General features: G+C 39.3%; 1 protein-coding gene across 3 annotated transcripts in view; it reads left to right on the top strand.

Annotated features, from left to right (window-relative positions):
- The window catches only part of LOC135198500 (peptidyl-prolyl cis-trans isomerase FKBP2-like), a 36819-nt gene that overhangs the window by 12810 nt on the left and 5513 nt on the right, over positions 1–18496 (top strand). For all 3 annotated transcript variants that reach the window (XM_064226104.1, XM_064226103.1, XM_064226105.1), the window contains exon 3: positions 10291–10403. In XM_064226104.1, coding sequence (XP_064082174.1) covers positions 10291–10403 — 113 coding nt within the window. The remainder of the gene's footprint in view (positions 1–10290; positions 10404–18496) is intronic.

Here is an 18496-nt window from a genome sequence, read left to right as displayed (position 1 = left end):
AGGTCAGATCTGCTGGAGGGCCCAGTGCCTGTTAAGAGGTAGAAGCAGTCTCTTTGCAGTCCCAGATCTTGCAGTTACTCTGTGGACCCTTATGTTTTTACTCCTGTCCATCAACCCTCGGGACGGTCCAGAAACCTTCTCACCTGAACTCTCGACTTATGAACTGAGTGCCCACACCTGGCTCCCAAGTGCCCGTGTCTGCTCAAAAAACATTTGACATCCACTTCTAAGCATTCGGCGCCCCATCCCGAGCGCTCGGCGCCATCTCCTGAGTGCCCAGCACCCACAACCAAGTGCCCAGCACCTTTTCTCAGGCGCCCATCACCTGTTTCGTCTCCTTTGTCTGACCACCCTGCTCTGGCTCCTATGAAAATACGGTTAGCTCAAATTATGGACTTACTGAAGGAAGCTCCTAAGCCTACTCAGGATGACAACCTGACCAACCTAGAAACTGCAGCTCCTTCAGCATGTGCTGCCTTATTGCGGCACATGTTGGCGAACTTTCCCTCCGTTTTTGTCCCAGTTGGTCCATTTTCACCTGCTTTTGATGTTTTTGAAGAGGAACCAGCTGGATGACGGGACATGCCTCCCAAAGTTGGTCCTTTCATCCTAGTCCATGTTTCTTCAGCTATGAGTGGTGCAGTTGTGTCTGCTAAGCAGCATTTCGTGATTCAAGAGGCCAAGAATATGTATTAATTTGGCTAAAGCCATCGAAATACCCTTTAGTGAATTGTGCTGGACACTTAACTGTGTTGGAAGGAGTTTGATGGGCTTCCTCCTTGGACTGGGGATCCTGTGATAAGATCTAAGGGATTTTGTTTCTTTAGCAAGGCCTTTTTGGATGTGATAGGTGTACTGGCTCATGTCACAGCTCATCCTTTTGTTTCTATATTTTCTATAGAAAATGTTTGCCATTATCAAGTTTACAATATTCGTCAGGTATTTCAAAACCATGTGTAGCAGCTGGATTAGCTGGAAATCCAGAATTTTTGTATCGGCACCTTTAAATAGTCCTTGAAAGTACGGGCATGCTAGGAAGTTGAGAGCAAGTATTTTCTGTTAGTTGCAAAATTGGTTGCTATTATGCTACACAAACCTGCTATTATCTTTTCTACTGCTTCATGCTTTATTTCTGCAACTGCTTTACTAGCATTTAACAAATTTACATCAGCTGGATGAGGGTAGCCACTAAAATAATAAATAATTTTTGGCTCATTGTAGTTGTAATTACTTTCATCAACTAATTTTCTTTTGTTCTTGGTTGACACGAATTTTGCCATTTTGGGTTGGGCAAAGCCGGAAAGTTTACATTAAATTTTAGCAATTTCTTTATACAGTACCACACTCAAGAGAGAAAATGAGTGTACTACTTTATCATAAAGTTTTAACAGTGCAATAACAATTTTTTAAAGGGAAGAAAAGAAAACGGTAATAACAATCTTTTAATGAGGCTTGTTAGGAAAGAGAACAGTAATTAGATTTCTGTAGCGAGGCTTGTTATAGTTTTTTCTTAGTTTATTTACAATTGGACAAAAAGTCATTGGACAAAAAAAATCATTGGACAAAAATATACATGACCAACAGACTTAGATGAAGTGATGTTGGACAAAAAGTCAGGTCACGGAGTCAGTCCCCTATCATTACTGGCCTTGGTTTATGATTCAACGAGTCTTTTGGCTTGCTGTATCGCATTTGGCTTTTGGTATTGCGGAGATTGCTCTCATTCTATCATTTCTCACCAGGAATGACAGCTCAAATCTAATCTCTTGATGAGATAATAAGAGTTTCTATACTCTTCCCAACAAGTCTAAAGTGGAGATCCAGATGAGATACTGCTCTGCCAGCCTGCAGTTTTCAGTATCATCTGAAGTTATCCACTCCAGGAGTTTTGAGTGTTTTATTCTGTCATCAGTACCAATTAGTGCTAGAGTTGTTTGGGAACCATTCTTATGGCTTCATCTCTTGTTTTCCTTCATCTTAGAGTTTATGACCAAGATACAAATTCCTTCGGTCCAAACTCAAGGTTTGGGAGTTTTTTTATTTTCCCCTTTTGATAATTTGTTGATGGAGAACCAAATGGAATGTTATTCAGTCTGGTTCATGCCCTAAATGGTGCACGAGAAGGACGAAGAACCTCTTACCACAATGCAAGCATGTTTTTGGGAATGCAGAATGTCACAAAAAGGAGCATCCAAGCACAATTTCCTTTTGGCTACAGGAGGTAATCTCCAAAGTCCACAATTCCTCCAATAGTATGGAGTAGCCTCTGTCCCACCATTGAGCTGACAGTATTAAGGATATTGGCTCCCCTCTTTCCTACTGGAAGAACTACCCTGTATGGCAGTCTGGTGCCATTTGTACCTTCACCCCTGTACAGTTGAGGGATGTTGCCCAAAAGTCCCTTAACACCTTTTTATTAGGACTCATTGTGGTGGCTCAAGTATTGTTACTACTGGGAACTGTCCAGGTATCCCATTGCTTAATCAAGTGCTTTAGTTAAAGTGTGAGGCTCATAAGGTTAGGGTGTGTGTACACTGACCTAATATCTCTCCAAAGACCTCACCCTTTGATGAAATTCATTTTTGATGTACAGTAATCAGAGCACTTGTATGTGACATCTGAATGAAGTGTATATCTAAATTTTATTCTTGGTTAAAATAGTAAATAAAGAAGAGTGTCGTAAAAAACAAAAAAGATACATAGTCACAAAGATTCATTCCAGTATGGGCAGGTTACAGTGAATGAAATAACACAGGTAGTAACTGAAGTGTTGTATATCAATATTACCAGTATTTTCTCAGTTTTCAAATGACCTCCAACTTACAGGAGCATTATTAGTGAAAAAATGTGAAACTGCAGTATGTTAAAAGGGTTCATTGGTAAATCTTATTAGAACAAGACTATTGTAATTATAATTCAAACATTATATGTTACTTTTCATGATAATTTTTTTCAGAAATTTGCATTTTACCTTTTTATACTGGTTGATATGCAGAATATTTACAGTTTTTGAAGATTAAATTTCTTTTTCTCTTTTTGATGTCTGTATTTTGTGGGGTTTAATCTCTACTATATTTTGTTCTGTTTAAGACATCCATGCCATGTGTTAATCAAGTGTAACATTGTGCAATAAAATGTCGGTTCATATTTCTAATTTTGTACATGAAACTTACCTGTCAGATATATATATAGCTGTATTTTCTGAAGTCCGACAGAATTTAAAAAACTTCCGACACACGCAGTGGTCGGCCAGGTGGTTAGTACCCATTCCCGCCGCTGGGAGGCGGGTATCAGGAACCATTCCCATTTTCTATTCATAATTTTTCTGTCGCCGGTGCTGAAAACACCTGTTTTCAGTACCTCCAGCTTAGGATTTTGGAAACTTCATTGCCGCTAAGTATCCTAATTGTCTTTTAATTTATTTACTTGGATTTGTGGCTAGGCATACGCTATCTTAAATTGATTTGAATTTGATTCATTTTTGCATAAGATATCTGAATCTAGTTAGGCTAGTTTCAGAGGGTGTTGTCTGCAAAGATAGGGTGTGGCTACCGAAAGCTTCGGTAGATCCGCACTTGATATGCACGAGGGGTATGGGTCTTGCTTCTTTCTTGAGATTTGTCATGTAAGGAGTGTGAGACTTTGTATAATTCCGTAAGGAAGACGTATGATTCGTATGTACGCAATTAATCAGTAAACATGTCTAATTCCGTAAGGAAAAAGTATGATTCGTATGTACGCAATTAATCAGTAAACAAAAGTCAGGGTAGTGAACCTGCTAACCTTCCTGTAGACTTTATTTTGCCTAACCCTATAGTATGGCCTACGGGTTATGAATATGTCTGCGAGAGGTGATCGCTCTCCTTCATTGTTGTGAAGAGTGCTACTTCTGTTATTGTTACTCCTAACCCTGTAATGTTGCCTTCGGGCCCTAAAACAGTGTCTGTAGAGGTTATTGCCCTTTCTCTTATACTCTTTCGATTCGTAACTTAGAATCAAAAGTGCTTGCTTTAGAGAGCAATAGTGAAGTGGCTAAGTGCAGTGACAGTGCCCCTTGTGTAGTGGAGGGTGCGTCAGATCGGCCTTATTTCGCCTCTAGGCCGGGACCTCTGCTTGACTCCCAGGACCCGGGGAGAGAGCATGTCGAAAGCCGAAGGAGGGTTACGAGGAACCCCCACCGATCTGGCGTGCCTTCGGCAGTTTCTGATGAAAATCCCCAGACTGCCAAAGTGCGTGCACGTGCACGAATCCTGAAGGATTGCTTCTCGTCCTCCGAGGCGTCCTCCCCGCGCAAGGGTTGGAGCTCTCGGAAGGACTCGCGCCCTCTAAGAAGCTTTAGAGAAGAGGACGCTTCACGTCCTCTCTCTCGTCAGGAGGGAACGTCAGATCCGCCCCATAACGCCTCTAGGCCTGGACCTCTGTCGGACTCCCAGGACCAGGGAGAGGGCATGTCGAAAGCCGAAGGAGGGTTACGGGGAACCCACATCGATCTGGCGTCCCTTCGGTAGGACCTGTTGACGCTTCCCAGGCTGCGGAAGATCGTGCACGTGCACGAATCTCGAAGGATTGCTTCTCGTCCTCCCCGTGCAGGGGTTGGAGCTCTCGGAAGGACTCGCGCCCTTTAAATAGAAGCTTTATAGAAGAGGACGCTTCACGTCCCCTCTCTCTCGTTATGCGTTTCAGTGAGAAGTAAGAAGGCGAACGTCGCCTGATCACGTGTACGTCTTTCCACCGAGAAATGAAAAAGAAGGCAGTTTCTCTCGCTTGTTTTGACGCCTGTCAGGAGCGTGACGCTTTTCTGCACTCTTCTTTTGACGCTCGGCTTGAACGGGACGCTCGGATGGACGCCGAGCGTCCTCGCCAGTGGAAGCCGAGCGCGCGCCAGGACGCCGAGCGTCTTCGCCAGTGGACGCAGAGCGCGCACCAGCGCACGCCAGGTTTGTCTCCTGGCTGAACGTTTCTGTTGAACTCTTCAAGCTCTTGTTTAAGATTTGAGCCTCAAGAATGTGAAGTAAGCAGTGCTTCGGAGGAAGCTTAAAGTGAACAGACAATTTCGTCTTCGAAACCCAGCAAGACCTCGGGTTTCGTGAATTCAAGAGGTCTCTGTCAATATTATATTGCTTTTCGCAAAGGTGGATGGAGTTAAGGAAAGCTCAAGGGAAGATCTCGTTTTCTCTACCGCAGTCAAGACTTTGCGATAAGGCAGTTACGGGTTATGTAAAGGCTCGACGTCCTGCACGTCAGGACTCTCGGCAACGTTCAGTAGGATTCTTGCAAAGGCACTCGTCAAAAGGACGCTCTTCAGGAAAGTGCAAGACAGGACTTCCTTTGCCATACTGCCAATAAATTTTAAGCTTTAGCAGGCATTAGTTGTGATACGGGAGAGGAAGCTGGTTGGAGAGTTTCTTCCTCTTCCCAGGATAATTTTGCAAGCTTTTTAGCCCATCTGAAAGGGTTTTTCAGATGATAGATTTTGTTAGTTTCTAGTCGGGACTACGCTGCTGAATTGAACATCGTCGTTCTACCTGCCGTAAGCCCAGTCTCTTAACAGGATTCTGGCCCCTTCCTCGTTTGAGACGGGAATCGGGAAAAATTTATCTTCCTGGATTACGTTTTGTCAATTCAGTGACTTTCCCCCATTGACAATATACGTACTATCGTTTTGTCAAGTAAGTGGGTATCCCCTCATTGACAAAATATCTCTTTGTCCCGTAAATGGGTTAGTTCTCATTGACAAACATCTCATTAACTTGATATTGCGTAAGCGAATAAGCTCTTATTGACAAGATTCGGAAGAGCTCTCATTTGTCATTCGCAGATTGGTACAAGAAATAGACTTGTAGACTACGTCAATGAACGCTTATATCCAATAACATAAGAAGCTTGAGCTGTCTGCTTCGATTCTCTAGGTTTTGTTCATGAAACTTGCCTGTCAGATATGTATGTAGCTGTATTTCCGAATTCAGCTATATATATGTCTGCCAGGTAAGTATGAACAAACTTTATTGTGATATAATATCATATTTTGCCTTGCGTTATTTTACTACTGGTTGGTTCAAGTCATACACGCTTGCTGTAGTTACCTCTTCGGATGGCAACCGAGAGGTCTATTGTCTATTATTTTAAGGACATTTAATCGTTACTCCCTGCAGCCTTCCAGGAGTTTCCGATTTATCTTTTACCGTTGTTTGGTAGTGTTCTGACGACACAAACGCATCTATATATTTAGCGTTTTCTGTTTCGCTTATATATACCAGCTTGAGAGTCTCTTTCTGCTCAAAAAATAACGGACCTATTTCTTCGTAGAATAGGGTAGCTGGCAACCCAGACATAAAGTTAAGAGACGACGTTCGTAAGCTGCTGGCTGCTGCTGTGTCTGTCCTCCAGTCCAACCGAGCCAATAACAGATCATGCGCTGTCATACGGGGTAGGTTACGTCTCTCTCTCCTGCGGGATTGACTGACTAACCGTATCTCTGTGCTGGCGGTTACGTCTCTCCTGCGGGATTGACTGACTAACTGTATCTCTGTCCTACAATCACGGACTTTAGCCTAAGATTGAGGGGATTTCTTACGTGAATGAATAAACGTTGCATTCGTTTTGCCTTACTATGTTCAACAGAGTTATTTCTTAATCCTTTCGGTGCTCGTTACCGCACGGTATAGAACTACGAGTCTACCGCAACATTGCACTTTTATATGCTCTCCTGCTTAGGCAAAGCGCAGCCTTATTAGGGAAGTAAGCATACTCGGGGAGGGAATGGATGAGCTTGCTGGGGACCATTTCCTTCCTGAAGAAGTTTGTTTCCCCGAATAGACTGCAATTCAGACCTCCACAGTTTTTTCCTACTGGGAAACTGAAATATTATTCAAGATCTAGGAATGATTCTGAACATCTCTCAGTGCGTCTATCACCTGAGGTGATAGAAAGAAGGTGCCGGACATCTGGATAGGGTTTCAGATGTCCTGGATCTTAATCTGAAAGAAGTAAAGCAATTCGGTCGTCCCTCCAGTCCTCGAAACGAGTTTTTGGAACCAGTGGTCCAGATCAACTCTGATATTCCACAGCTCTCTCATATCTTAAGAAGTATCTTCTCTCGGTCCCGTTCGAGTTTACGAGAAAGAGCCTATTATAACAACAGGCGTAGAATGTAACGATCCTCTAAGAGGTTCGTTACAGGATTGCATAAGTCCGTACGAATCGTCTCGATCGACGGCAGCAACTATTGACTTCCGAGTGGAATCTTTCTTTAGAAGTAAGTTGAGAGTTGTGGAGACTTTAGGGACGCCCTTTCATTCTTCTCTTCGATATGTTGAGGACGAAGAGGCTTCTTCTTCTCGGCTCCCTTATTATCGATCCGGGATCGGTACCATTAAACGCCATCCTATGATATTGAACGGGGATGGATGTTTAGTCTCTTTTCCCCTTTTCCCCCCCCCCTTTTTCAATCGCTTAGAAAGTAATAAGAGGATTTATGACGTCACAGGGAGCGACAATGACGCTGATCGCCCCATGTTGGCCTTCAGGATCCTGGATTCACAGAGGTCACATCCTTCCTAGTTCACTTTCCAAGGACCTTTTCCGAGAGAGTTGGTCTACTCTAACTCGAAAGGTACCTATAACCTCTCCGCTCTGAGTCTGACTACGTTCAGACTATCGAGATGTTGACAGGAATAAGATTACCGTCTTCCATTTCCGTCTGAATAATGGGATAAGCTGTCAGTCACAACTATTAAAGAATACGCAAATATGTTGTTGACGGCCTTTGGGCTCAGAGATTTGCGTCTTTCAAACAACAAAGCCCTTCACGATCTTTGAGTTCTGTGGAATCTCGAAACTCGCTCACCATCTACTTTTTGTCTCACCTGTTTTCTCGGAGTCAGACACTCGTGCGAGATCAGGCGACATATAGTAGCCCTGAGTTTCTTGTTGACGAAGTCGGTTGCGTTTATACACCCCCGATGATCGTGTAACATGAGACCAGGTTGGACTGTCAGGCATTCTTCCTTCGGGACTGAATCGCCTTTTTGCTCCTCGCTCCTTTCTCCTGGCACCAGAAGCTCGAGTCAGGAGTTGATTCGCTGACGACGTTGGGTTGCGTTGATACACCCCCCAAGGTTTGCTTAGATTGAATCGCCTAGGCAGTCCAGACACTCATCCTTCAGCGAAGAATAGTGCCTTATGGTCTTCAGGGTACAGCCTTGCTGTCCTTGATTCGTCTGACTGGTCAACTGGTCGGTCACCTGGCTGTAGTACAGACGGACTGACTGTGCATGTCCAGATCGAAGCTTTCAGTATGGAACTTAGACGTAGTCTGAAGTTCTTGATGTCAAAGCATTCGAACCTCTCCTACCTGTTAACTTCTTGCATGTGATCAGGAAGGCCTTCTTCTAACCACCCTAGATACGACAAAGAAGGTTAGTGAGATTTTAAGCCATCGTCACTAGTTTTGGCTTTAGAGAACACAAGGCGGTGTGCTCTCTAAGCCTTCCGTTGTGGCTTAAGAATGGAAACCCGTTTTGTCCTTGGGCCAGGAGCTTGGAAGCAAGGATGGCACAAGTTAGTGGGCAGGAGCCAGAGAGAGTCCTGTGCCCTGTCGGGTCTCTCAAGTTTTATCTACATAAAACTCAAGAAAGTCGAAGTCATTCAGGCAAACTCCTGCAAGTGTTCCGAAAAAGACCAACTTGCCCATATCGAAGAACACCCTGGCTTAAGTGTTAAGGAGTTCTTTCAAAAATGCTCCTTCATTGTTTGCACAAAGATTTGAAATCTTTTTATCTGAATGCTCACGAGGTGAGGGCACGGCCTCGGAAGCATTTCAACAGAGCATGGCACTCAGCAACATCCTGAGTACCATGTTTTAGCGAAGCAACTCTGTGTTCACTTCACACTCCCTGCGAGATGTGAAGATGGCATATGAGATCTGCTGCTCGCTAGGGCCATACGTGTCTGCAGACACAATCTTGGGGGCAAGAAGTACCACTCATCCTATCCTGTAGAAAATGGTTAGGAAGAGCTCTTAATTTAGTTGATGAGTCGCCGACAACGGCGACTTCTTAACTCTTAAGCCTTAGTTAACACACCTTAACTTTGGCTAGGTTGGTCAGGTGGTGATATATATATTTATATATATATATATATTTATTTTACTTCTTAGCCCTCATGGTATGGTCAATATGGTCTAGTCACATTGTGGTCACGCCCCCGTTGACAGATCATCTGGAGTGCACCAGCTTTATAGGTCTCTACCTCGCTGGCAACTCTAGAAAAGCAGAAGCAGAATTGGGTGACAATAATCATGAAGTCAGCTATGCTAACAGGTGGAACCAAGATGTAAATCATCTGCATGCATTTGTTTCCCAAAATCCTTCTATTCTGTCCCTTCCCACCTCCAACGTGGGATTCAGCTATATATAATATGACAGGTAAGTTTCATGAACAAAATGATATTGTTATGATACAATAAAGTTTGTTCATACTTACCTGGCAGATATATATAATCAAGTACCCACCCACCTCCCCTCAGGGGACAGTGGAAATAAAAATTATGAATAGAAAATGGGAATGGTTCCTGATACCCGCCTCCCAGCGGCAGGAATGGGTACTAACCACCTGGCCGACCACTGCGTGTGTCGGAAGTTTTTTAAATTCTGTCGGACTTCAGAAAATACAGCTATATATATATCTGCCAGGTAAGTATGAACAAACTTTATTGTATCATAACAATATCATATTTCCTGTTGTGGTGTTTGTTTTTCTTTTCTTTGGGATTAAAAAATTTACTGCATAAGCATACATCCAATACTATTAAGATTTTAAACTACTGCTCCAGCTGTAGCCCCTCCCATTTGGATGCACTAAGACAGATGCAAAATGGCTTCGTAGTTTATACTGTATACATTACTTTATAATCTGTTAAATTTTTCAGTTTGCTTGTATGTCCACATCAGAAAATTCTTGTTTAATTTTAAAATCAATAAATTTGATAAAGCATAACAGTATTTTTTAAGTAAATGAACTGAAAAACCTTTAACAATCAAAATTCTGTAGCAGCCAAAGCCATGGTACTTAATGCAGTGAAATAATACATGTACATGCATCAGCTGAAACAGAGCTGTAGCTTTTGGGTTTTGCCATTTTAATTTCATATAGATATTTTTCTCTCAAAATTGAGGTGTCTTCAAGCTCAGAGCATCTTCAACACCAATAAATTTGGTACTTGACCTTAACGAGTCAGTGCAATGTTAATTATTGAATAATCAGAGGGTTAATTATGTCAACTCTTTACAGGGTAAATTAGAAGATGGTACAGAGTTTGATAGCAGTTACCCACGTGGACAACCTCTTACCTTCACCTTGGGATCTGGGCAAGTTATTAAAGGATGGGACCAAGGCCTTATTGGGTAAGAATAAATTATGCTTTAAATGTTTAAACTAAGCTAAATCAACATCTAAAAGAGGACCATTTCACTACTAGTGGGAGGGCAAATAATTTCATGTAAAGAAATATTAATGAAATTGCAAACATTTGCTCTTCTGATGCCTGTTTCATTGTTGATTTCAGTTGTTGGGCCAGTCACAAAATTTAAACCTTTAGTATATAAAAAAAGCTATTTGTAAATGTAGTGCACTGTTGCTGTATCTGTTCATTATTGTATACAGGCAGTCCCCGGGTTACGATGGGGGTTCCGTACTTGAGACGCATCGTAAGCCGAAAATCGTTGTAATCCGGAACATCGTAAAAAACCCTAAGAAAACCTTACTTTTAATGCTTTGGGTGCATTGAAAACTATGTAAACTGCATTCTTATTGCATTTTTCAGTAAAAAAACCCTTCAAATATTGATTATTTTGCATTGTTGGTGTCATATTTCATCTGCCAGATGAGTGTTGTAGTCGTTGTAACCCTGGAACATGCGTCGTAACCCTGGAAATAATGTCTGATGAATATAATTGAAAAGCGCCTTAACCTCGGAATGTCGTAACCTGAACCCGTTGTAACCCGGGAACTGCCTTACATATATTTGTTTAATTCACTCTATTTTAATTATTGGATATCAGTGTCGATGTTGAAGTTTGTTTCAGATTGTCATGTGAAATTGTATTAAATTTTATGAGCCTGAAGGAACAGTCTTTTACAGATAATCAATATGCATTTAACCCTTAAACGCTGAGCTGGTATTTCTGAAAGTGTTTCCTGTATGACGGCGGCGTTCGCGAGTGAGCGCTGAAGCAGAAAAAAAGTTTTTTCCAAAAAATCACAGCATGCTTCATTTTCAAGATTAAGAGTTCATTTTTGGCTCCTTTTTTTTATTGCCTGAAGTTTAGTATGCAACCATCAGAAATGAAAAAAATATCCTTATCATATAAAAATATTGGAATATATGACAGCACAAAAAAAATTTCATATAATTGTATACAAATTGCACTGTGAGCAAAACGGTTAAAGCTAATGAGTTAATTATTTTTATGTTGTATTGTACACTAAATTGTGATGATTTTGATATACAGGCGGTCCCCGGGTTACGACGGTTCCGGCTTACGACGTTCCGAGGTTACGATGCTTTTTCTTAAATATTCAATGGAAAAATCGTCCTGGGTTACGACGTTTGTTCCGAGGTTACGACGCTGACGCTTCCGACGCTCCGAGTTAACGACGCTTTTAAAAAACGCATACTATGATAAAAATCCTTTATAGTTTAGCACAGTATATTAATAAAAATAAGTTTCTGGTTAGATTACAACAAAAATTTTGAGGTTATGACAATTTTCGACACTTTTTATGTCATATTTTTCTATGTTTTTTAGTGACGCCTCATATGCGGAACTAGTTTCCGAGCGAATGAATACATACTAGCTTGCGGTGCGCAAAGTTTACATATAACAGTCCAAAAGCGCAAATAATGAAAAAATCATTGCTTGTTTCCAGTAATAATAACAAAACAAAGTTTCTGGTTAGATTACAACGCAAATTCCAAGTATCCAAAGAGAGACATTATCCAGTAATTTGATCAGAGAGAGAGAGAGAGAGAGAGGCGTCTTCCGACGCTCCGAGTTAAGGACAGAGAAGTGTTCGTTTCATTAAACGGCCTCTGACTCATGCCAGTAAATGTTTTGTTGATACTAATAATATAAGCCTATTTAAAGATACGTTTACTTTAATTAGTCTATATGATACGTAAATAGTAATCAACTGTTCTTGTAGCCCTCAAGATTTGGCAAAATCGAAGTATCCAAAGAGAGACATTATACAGTAACTGGAACCTAGACATACGAATGTAATTTGTTCCGTTACCGTCGTCATATATCAAAACAGTTGTATCTCAAAGCATTTTTTCCCATTAAAAATAATGTAATATGTATTAATCCGTTCTAGCGCTATGAAACCACACCTAAACACAGCTAAATTACATATAATATATACAATTTATACACAAATAAACGAGTAATAACACACATAATGATAAAATAACATAGCAATGTGATAAATGATAATAAATGTTAATAAAATCAATTAAATAAAAAGAAAGGAATTTTACTTACCACAACGAAAGATGACGTGAGGCCAGCAGGGGGAGGAGGTAGGGAAGGGTGGCAGGGAACGATTTGTTCTCTTTTTATTTACGTATGTACACTAATAACTACGTAATAAACACAAATGAAATAACATTGCTAAACTAATTTTATTTATTTTTTTAATCAGTTCGTAGTTTAGAAATAATGGTGATGCCTTTGGAAGGTTTTTATAGCTTCCTTCTGCTTGATGATCGTGGATATTGTAGAAGGATTTCGACCATACTCGTTTGCCAAATCGACGATACGAACGCCACGTTCATGCTTTGCTATAATTTCATGTTTTGCTTCCATCGAAATCATTTTCTTTGGTTTTTTCTTATCACCTGCTTTGTCTTTAGCTTTGAGACCCATGGTTAATAATAAAAGACAAAATAACACGAAAAATAGGCGCAAATACAACGAACTAAACAACGACGTGTTAACATGCAGCACCAACAAACAAACAGACTGAACGCCATTTATCGGTCGCCTATACAACTAACACTCATCGCAAAGTCGTATCTCAAATATTTCGTTGTATATCAAAGCTTATATTTTCGCAAATTTTCTGTTGTATCTCAAAACATTCGTATATTAGGGCAACCGTATGTCAAGGTTCCAGTGTAATTTGATCAGAGAGAGCGAGAGAGAGAGAGAGAGAGAGAGAGAGAGAGAGAGAGAGAGAGAGAGAGAGAGAGAGAGAGAGAGAGAGAGGCCTTGGCGGCAACAATGGTCTCGGGGATTGACGTAACGTTTATTTTCTGAACAGATAGGACAGAGAAGTGTTCGTTTCATTAAACGGCCTCAGACTCATGGCAGGAAATGTTTTGTTGATACTAATATATAAGCCTATTTAAAGATACGTTTACTTTAATTAGTCTATATGATACGTAAATAGTAATCAGCTGTTCTTGTAGCCCTCAAGATTTGGCAAAATCACTCCAGGTTGTACATAAAACTTCAAGAATGTAGTGTCACCAGAGGATTACAACAGTTTTTACCTTCAAGAACCAGCATTCTTTTATGAAAATAACTCCAGGTTGTACATAAAACTACAGGAAACAACATGTAGTGTAACCAAAGGATTACAAGTAAGGTTTTTAGAACTTTTTATTAGTTTAAGACATATTTCCAAGCGTCGTTCCGGTTTACGACGATTTTCGGCTTACGACGCGTCTCAAGAACGGAACCCCCGTCGTAACCCGGGGACTGCCTGTATAAGAAAATGTAACACAATCAAAGCAAAACAGAGAAAGTATTATCACAATATGCATGAATTTGTAACGCGTGGACGTAAAAAAAAGTTGTGTTCAAAAGTTCACCATAAATAGAAATATTGTGCTAGAGACTTCGTGTTTGTTGCAAAATGAAGGGAATTGATTGAATATTACTAGACTGTAAGTGTTGTAGCTTAAAATTGCAGTTTTCGACCATTTCGGTCGAGTTAAAATTGACTGAAGGTTGAATTTTTTCTATTTATCGGTATTTATATGATAATATTTCAAAACTGATAACAGCTACAACCATGGATTGTTTGTTGTTGTATTCTACATGAAATTGCACACATTTTCATATATAAAACTTTATGTAATGGCTAATATAAAACTGCGCAAACATTACGACAACCGGACGAAAAAATTTCTGATTTTTTCAGAAGAGTTACTGCGCGGATGTAAGGAAAATTTTTTTTTTCATAAATTCACCATAAATCGAAATATTGTGCTAGAGGCTCCCAATTTGTTGCAAAATAAAGTTAAATGATTGAATATTACTAGAATGTAATAGTTTTAGCTTACAATTGCGTTTTTTTACCATTTCGGTCGAGTCAAAGTTGACCGAAGGTTGAAATTTTGGCACTTATTATTTATATGAAAATATTTCAAAACTGATAAAATCTACAACCATGGGTTGTTTTTTGTTGTATTTTAAATAAAATTGCACACATTTTCATATATAAAAGTTTATGTAACGGGTAATATAAAACTGCAAACATTACGACAATCGGACAAAAAATTTCTGATTTTTTCCAGAAAAGTTACCGCGTGGAGGTAAGGAAAAAGTTTTTTCAAAAATTCACCATAAATCAAAATATTGTGGTAGAGACTTCTAATTTGTTTCAAAATAAAGGTAAATGGTTGAATATTACTAGAATGTAGAAGTTTTAGCTTACAATTGCGTTTTTCGACCATTTCGGTCAAGTCAAAGTTGACCAAAGGTTGATATTTTGGCACTTATCGTTATTTATATGAAAATATTTCAAAACTGATAAAAGCTACAACCATGGGTTGTTTATTGTTGTAATCTACATGAAATTGTGCACATTTTCATATATAATGTAACGGCTAATATAAAACGGTGCAAACATTACGACAATCGGACAAAAAAATGTCAAATTTTTTCGCCAGTTACCGCGCGGACGTAGGAAAAAGGTTTTTTTTTAAATTCACCATAAATCGAAATATTGTGCTAGAGACTTCCAATTTGTAGCAAAATAAAGGTAAATGATTGAATACTACTAGAATGTATGAGTTTAACCTTACAATTGCGGTTTTCGACCATTTCGGTGGAGTCAAAGTTGACCGAAGGTTGAAATTTTGTCAATTATCGTTATTTATATGAAAATATTTTAAAACTGATAAAAGCTACAACCATGGGTTGTGTTTAGTTGTATTCTACATGAAATTGTACACATTTTCATATACAGGCAGTCCCCGGGTTATGTCGGTGTCGGCTTACGACGTTCCGAGGTTACGACGCTTGTCAATAGACGTTATTTCCAGGGTTACAACGCATGTTCCAGGATTACGATGCCTACAACGCTCATCTGGGAGATGAAATATGACACCAAAAATGCAAAATAATCAATATTTGAAGTTTTTTTTTATGAAAAATGCCGTAAGAATGCAGTTTACATAGTTTTCAATGCACCCAAAGCATTAAAAGTAAGATTTTCTTAGGATTTTTGACGATGTCCCGGCTTACGACGATTTTTGGCTTACGACGTGTCTCAAGAACGGAACCCCCGTCGTAACCTGGGGACCGCCTGTATAAAAGTTTATGCAACGGCTAATATAAAACGGTGCAAACTACGACAATCGGACGAAAAAATTAATTATTTTTTCGGAAGAGTTACCGCGCGGACGTAAGAAAAGAGTTTATTTTTAAATTCACCATAAATCGAAATATTGTGCTAGAGACTTCCAATTTGTTGCAAAATAAAGGTAAAGGATTGAATATTACCAGAATGTAAGAGTTTTAGCTTACAATTGTTTTTTTTCTACCATTTCAGTCGAGTCAAAGTTGACCGAAGGTTGATATTTTGGCACATCGTTATTTATATGAAAATATTTCAAAACTGATAAAAGCTACAACCATGGGTTGTTTTTTGTTGTATTCTAAATGAAATTGCACACATTTCCATATACAGGCGGTCCCCGGGTTACGACGGTTCCGGCTTACGACGTTCCGAGGTTACGACGCTTTTTCTTAAATATTAAATGGAAAAATCCGTCCTGGGTTACGACGCTTGTTCCGAGGTTACGACGCTGACGCTTCCGACGCTCCGAGTTAACGACGCTTTTAAAAAACTCATACTATGATAAAACTCCTTTATAGTTTAGCACAGTATATTATAAAAATAAAAAGTTCTTTCTGGTTAGATTACAACAAAATTTTGAGGTAGGTTATGATGATTTTCGACACTTTTTATGTCGTATTTTTCTATGTTTTTTAGTGACGCCTCATATGCGGAACTAGTTTCCGAGCGAATGAATACATACTAGCTTGCGGTGCGCAAAGTTTACATATAACAGTCCAAAAGCACAAATAATGAAAAAAATCATTGCTTGTTTCCAGTAATAATAACAAAACGAAGTTTCTGGTTAGATTACAATGAGAGAGAGAGAGAGAGAGAGAGAGAGAGAGGCGTCTTCCGACGCTCCGAGTAAGGACAGAGAAGTGTTCGTTTCGTTAAACGGCCTCTGACTCATGCCAGTAAATGTTTTGTTGATACTAATAATATAAGCCTATTTAAAGATACGTTTACTTTAATTAGTCTATATGATACGTAAATAGTAATCAACTGTTCTTGTAGCCCTCAAGATTTGGCAAAATCGAAGTATCCAAAGAGAGACATTATCCAGTACATAATTTGATCAGAGAGAGAGAGAGAGAGAGAGAGACGCCTTAGCAACAATGGTCACCGTCTCGGGGATTGACGTAACATTTATTTTCTGAACAGATAGTACAGAGAAGTGTTCGTTTCATTAAACGGCCTCTGACTCATAGCAGGAAATGTTTTGTTGATACTAATATATAAGCCTATTTAAAGATACGTTTACTTTAATTAGTCTATATGATACGTAAATAGTAATCAGCTGTTCTTGTAGCCCTCAAGATTTGGCAAAATCACTCCAGGTTGTACATAAAACTTCAAGAATGTAGTGTCACCAGAGGATTACAATAGTTTTTACCTTCAAGAACCAGCATTCTTTTATGAAAATAACTCCAGGTTGTACATAAAACTACAGGAAACAACATGTAGTGTAACCAAAGGATTACAAGTAAGGTTTTTATAACTTTTTATTAGTTTAAGACATATTTCCAAGCGTCGTTCCGGCTTACGACAATTTTCGGCTTACGACGCGTCTCAAGAACGGAACCCCCGTCGTAACCCGGGGACTGCCTGTATAAAACTTTATGTAACGGCTAATATAAAACGGAGAAAACATTTCGACAATCGGACAAAAAAATTTCTGATTTTTTCGGAAGAATTACCGCTCGGACGTAAGAAAAAAAGTTTTTTTTCATAAATTCACCATAAATCGAAATATTGTGCTAGAGACTTCCAATTTGTTGTAAAATGAAGGTAAATGATTGAATATTACTAGAATATAAGAGTTTTAGCTTACAATTGCGTTTTTCGACCATTTCGGTAGAGTCAAAGTTGACCAAAGGTTGAAATTTTGGCACTTATTGTTATTTATGTGAAAATATTTCAAAACTGGTAAAAGCTACAACCATGGGTTGTTTTTTGTTGTATTCTACATGAAATTGCACACATTTTCATATATAAAACTCTATGTAACGGCTAATATTAAATGGTGGAAAAATGATGTCAAAGTGACGAAATAATTTCTGAGATGTGTCGCTGATGCTTTTTAGTATGAGAAGAAAGAAATTCGCACCTGCTCGCCTGGGTAACGATTGTAAACAAAACAACAGCTTGATCCGTGAACTCCCAGCATCCCTCATGGTGTGTGATTCAAAAGTTTTTGCCAAGTAGGCCTATAACTATTTTTCCACCAATTTAAAAAAAACTTTTTTGCGTCAACGTTTCATACATCAATTCGGCACCCAACAGACAATTTTTGTCGACGTTTAATACATCCAATAGGGGTTTAAGGGTTAATGTAAATATAGGAAGCCTGTGACTGTTTCTTTAGGCTCATAGAATTTGTTACCCTTAGTTTTTGAAGAGAGGGAGATTAATCACAGAAAATGGTACATGTAGTCAGTTAGGGTATCCAAAACATTTCATTAATAAAGCCTTATTCACCACATAAAGTTCATTCTATAACAATACGTAGTAATGGAATGAAAAACAGAGTTTAGGCCTATGAGGTCATTCAGTGCTGGAAAGAAGAATAGTAGCGGGAGAACTCGTCAGACAGTTGGTTACTTTTTAAGGAAACAAGACCTTCACTTCTCAGGACATTTCCACAGATTGCTTAATGTACCTAGCAGTGGGTTTGCAGTTTGACATTTTATAGGAAATTGTTCTCTCAGCCACAACTTGATTACTTATACAACAACATGAAGATGCCTTCAAGAAATAAAGATACCCAAGGAAGAAGCCCCCAGACTGACAGCTCATTTTAGTTGCTCTTTTATGAATTTTTGTTTTTACATTTTATGTCTTTGTAAACATTTAGTTATTGTTT

Source organism: Macrobrachium nipponense, chromosome 22 (assembly GCF_015104395.2).
Source record: "Macrobrachium nipponense isolate FS-2020 chromosome 22, ASM1510439v2, whole genome shotgun sequence".
NCBI classification, from domain to species: Eukaryota; Metazoa; Arthropoda; class Malacostraca; order Decapoda; family Palaemonidae; genus Macrobrachium; species Macrobrachium nipponense.
This window is presented reverse-complemented; position numbering and strand designations above follow the sequence as displayed.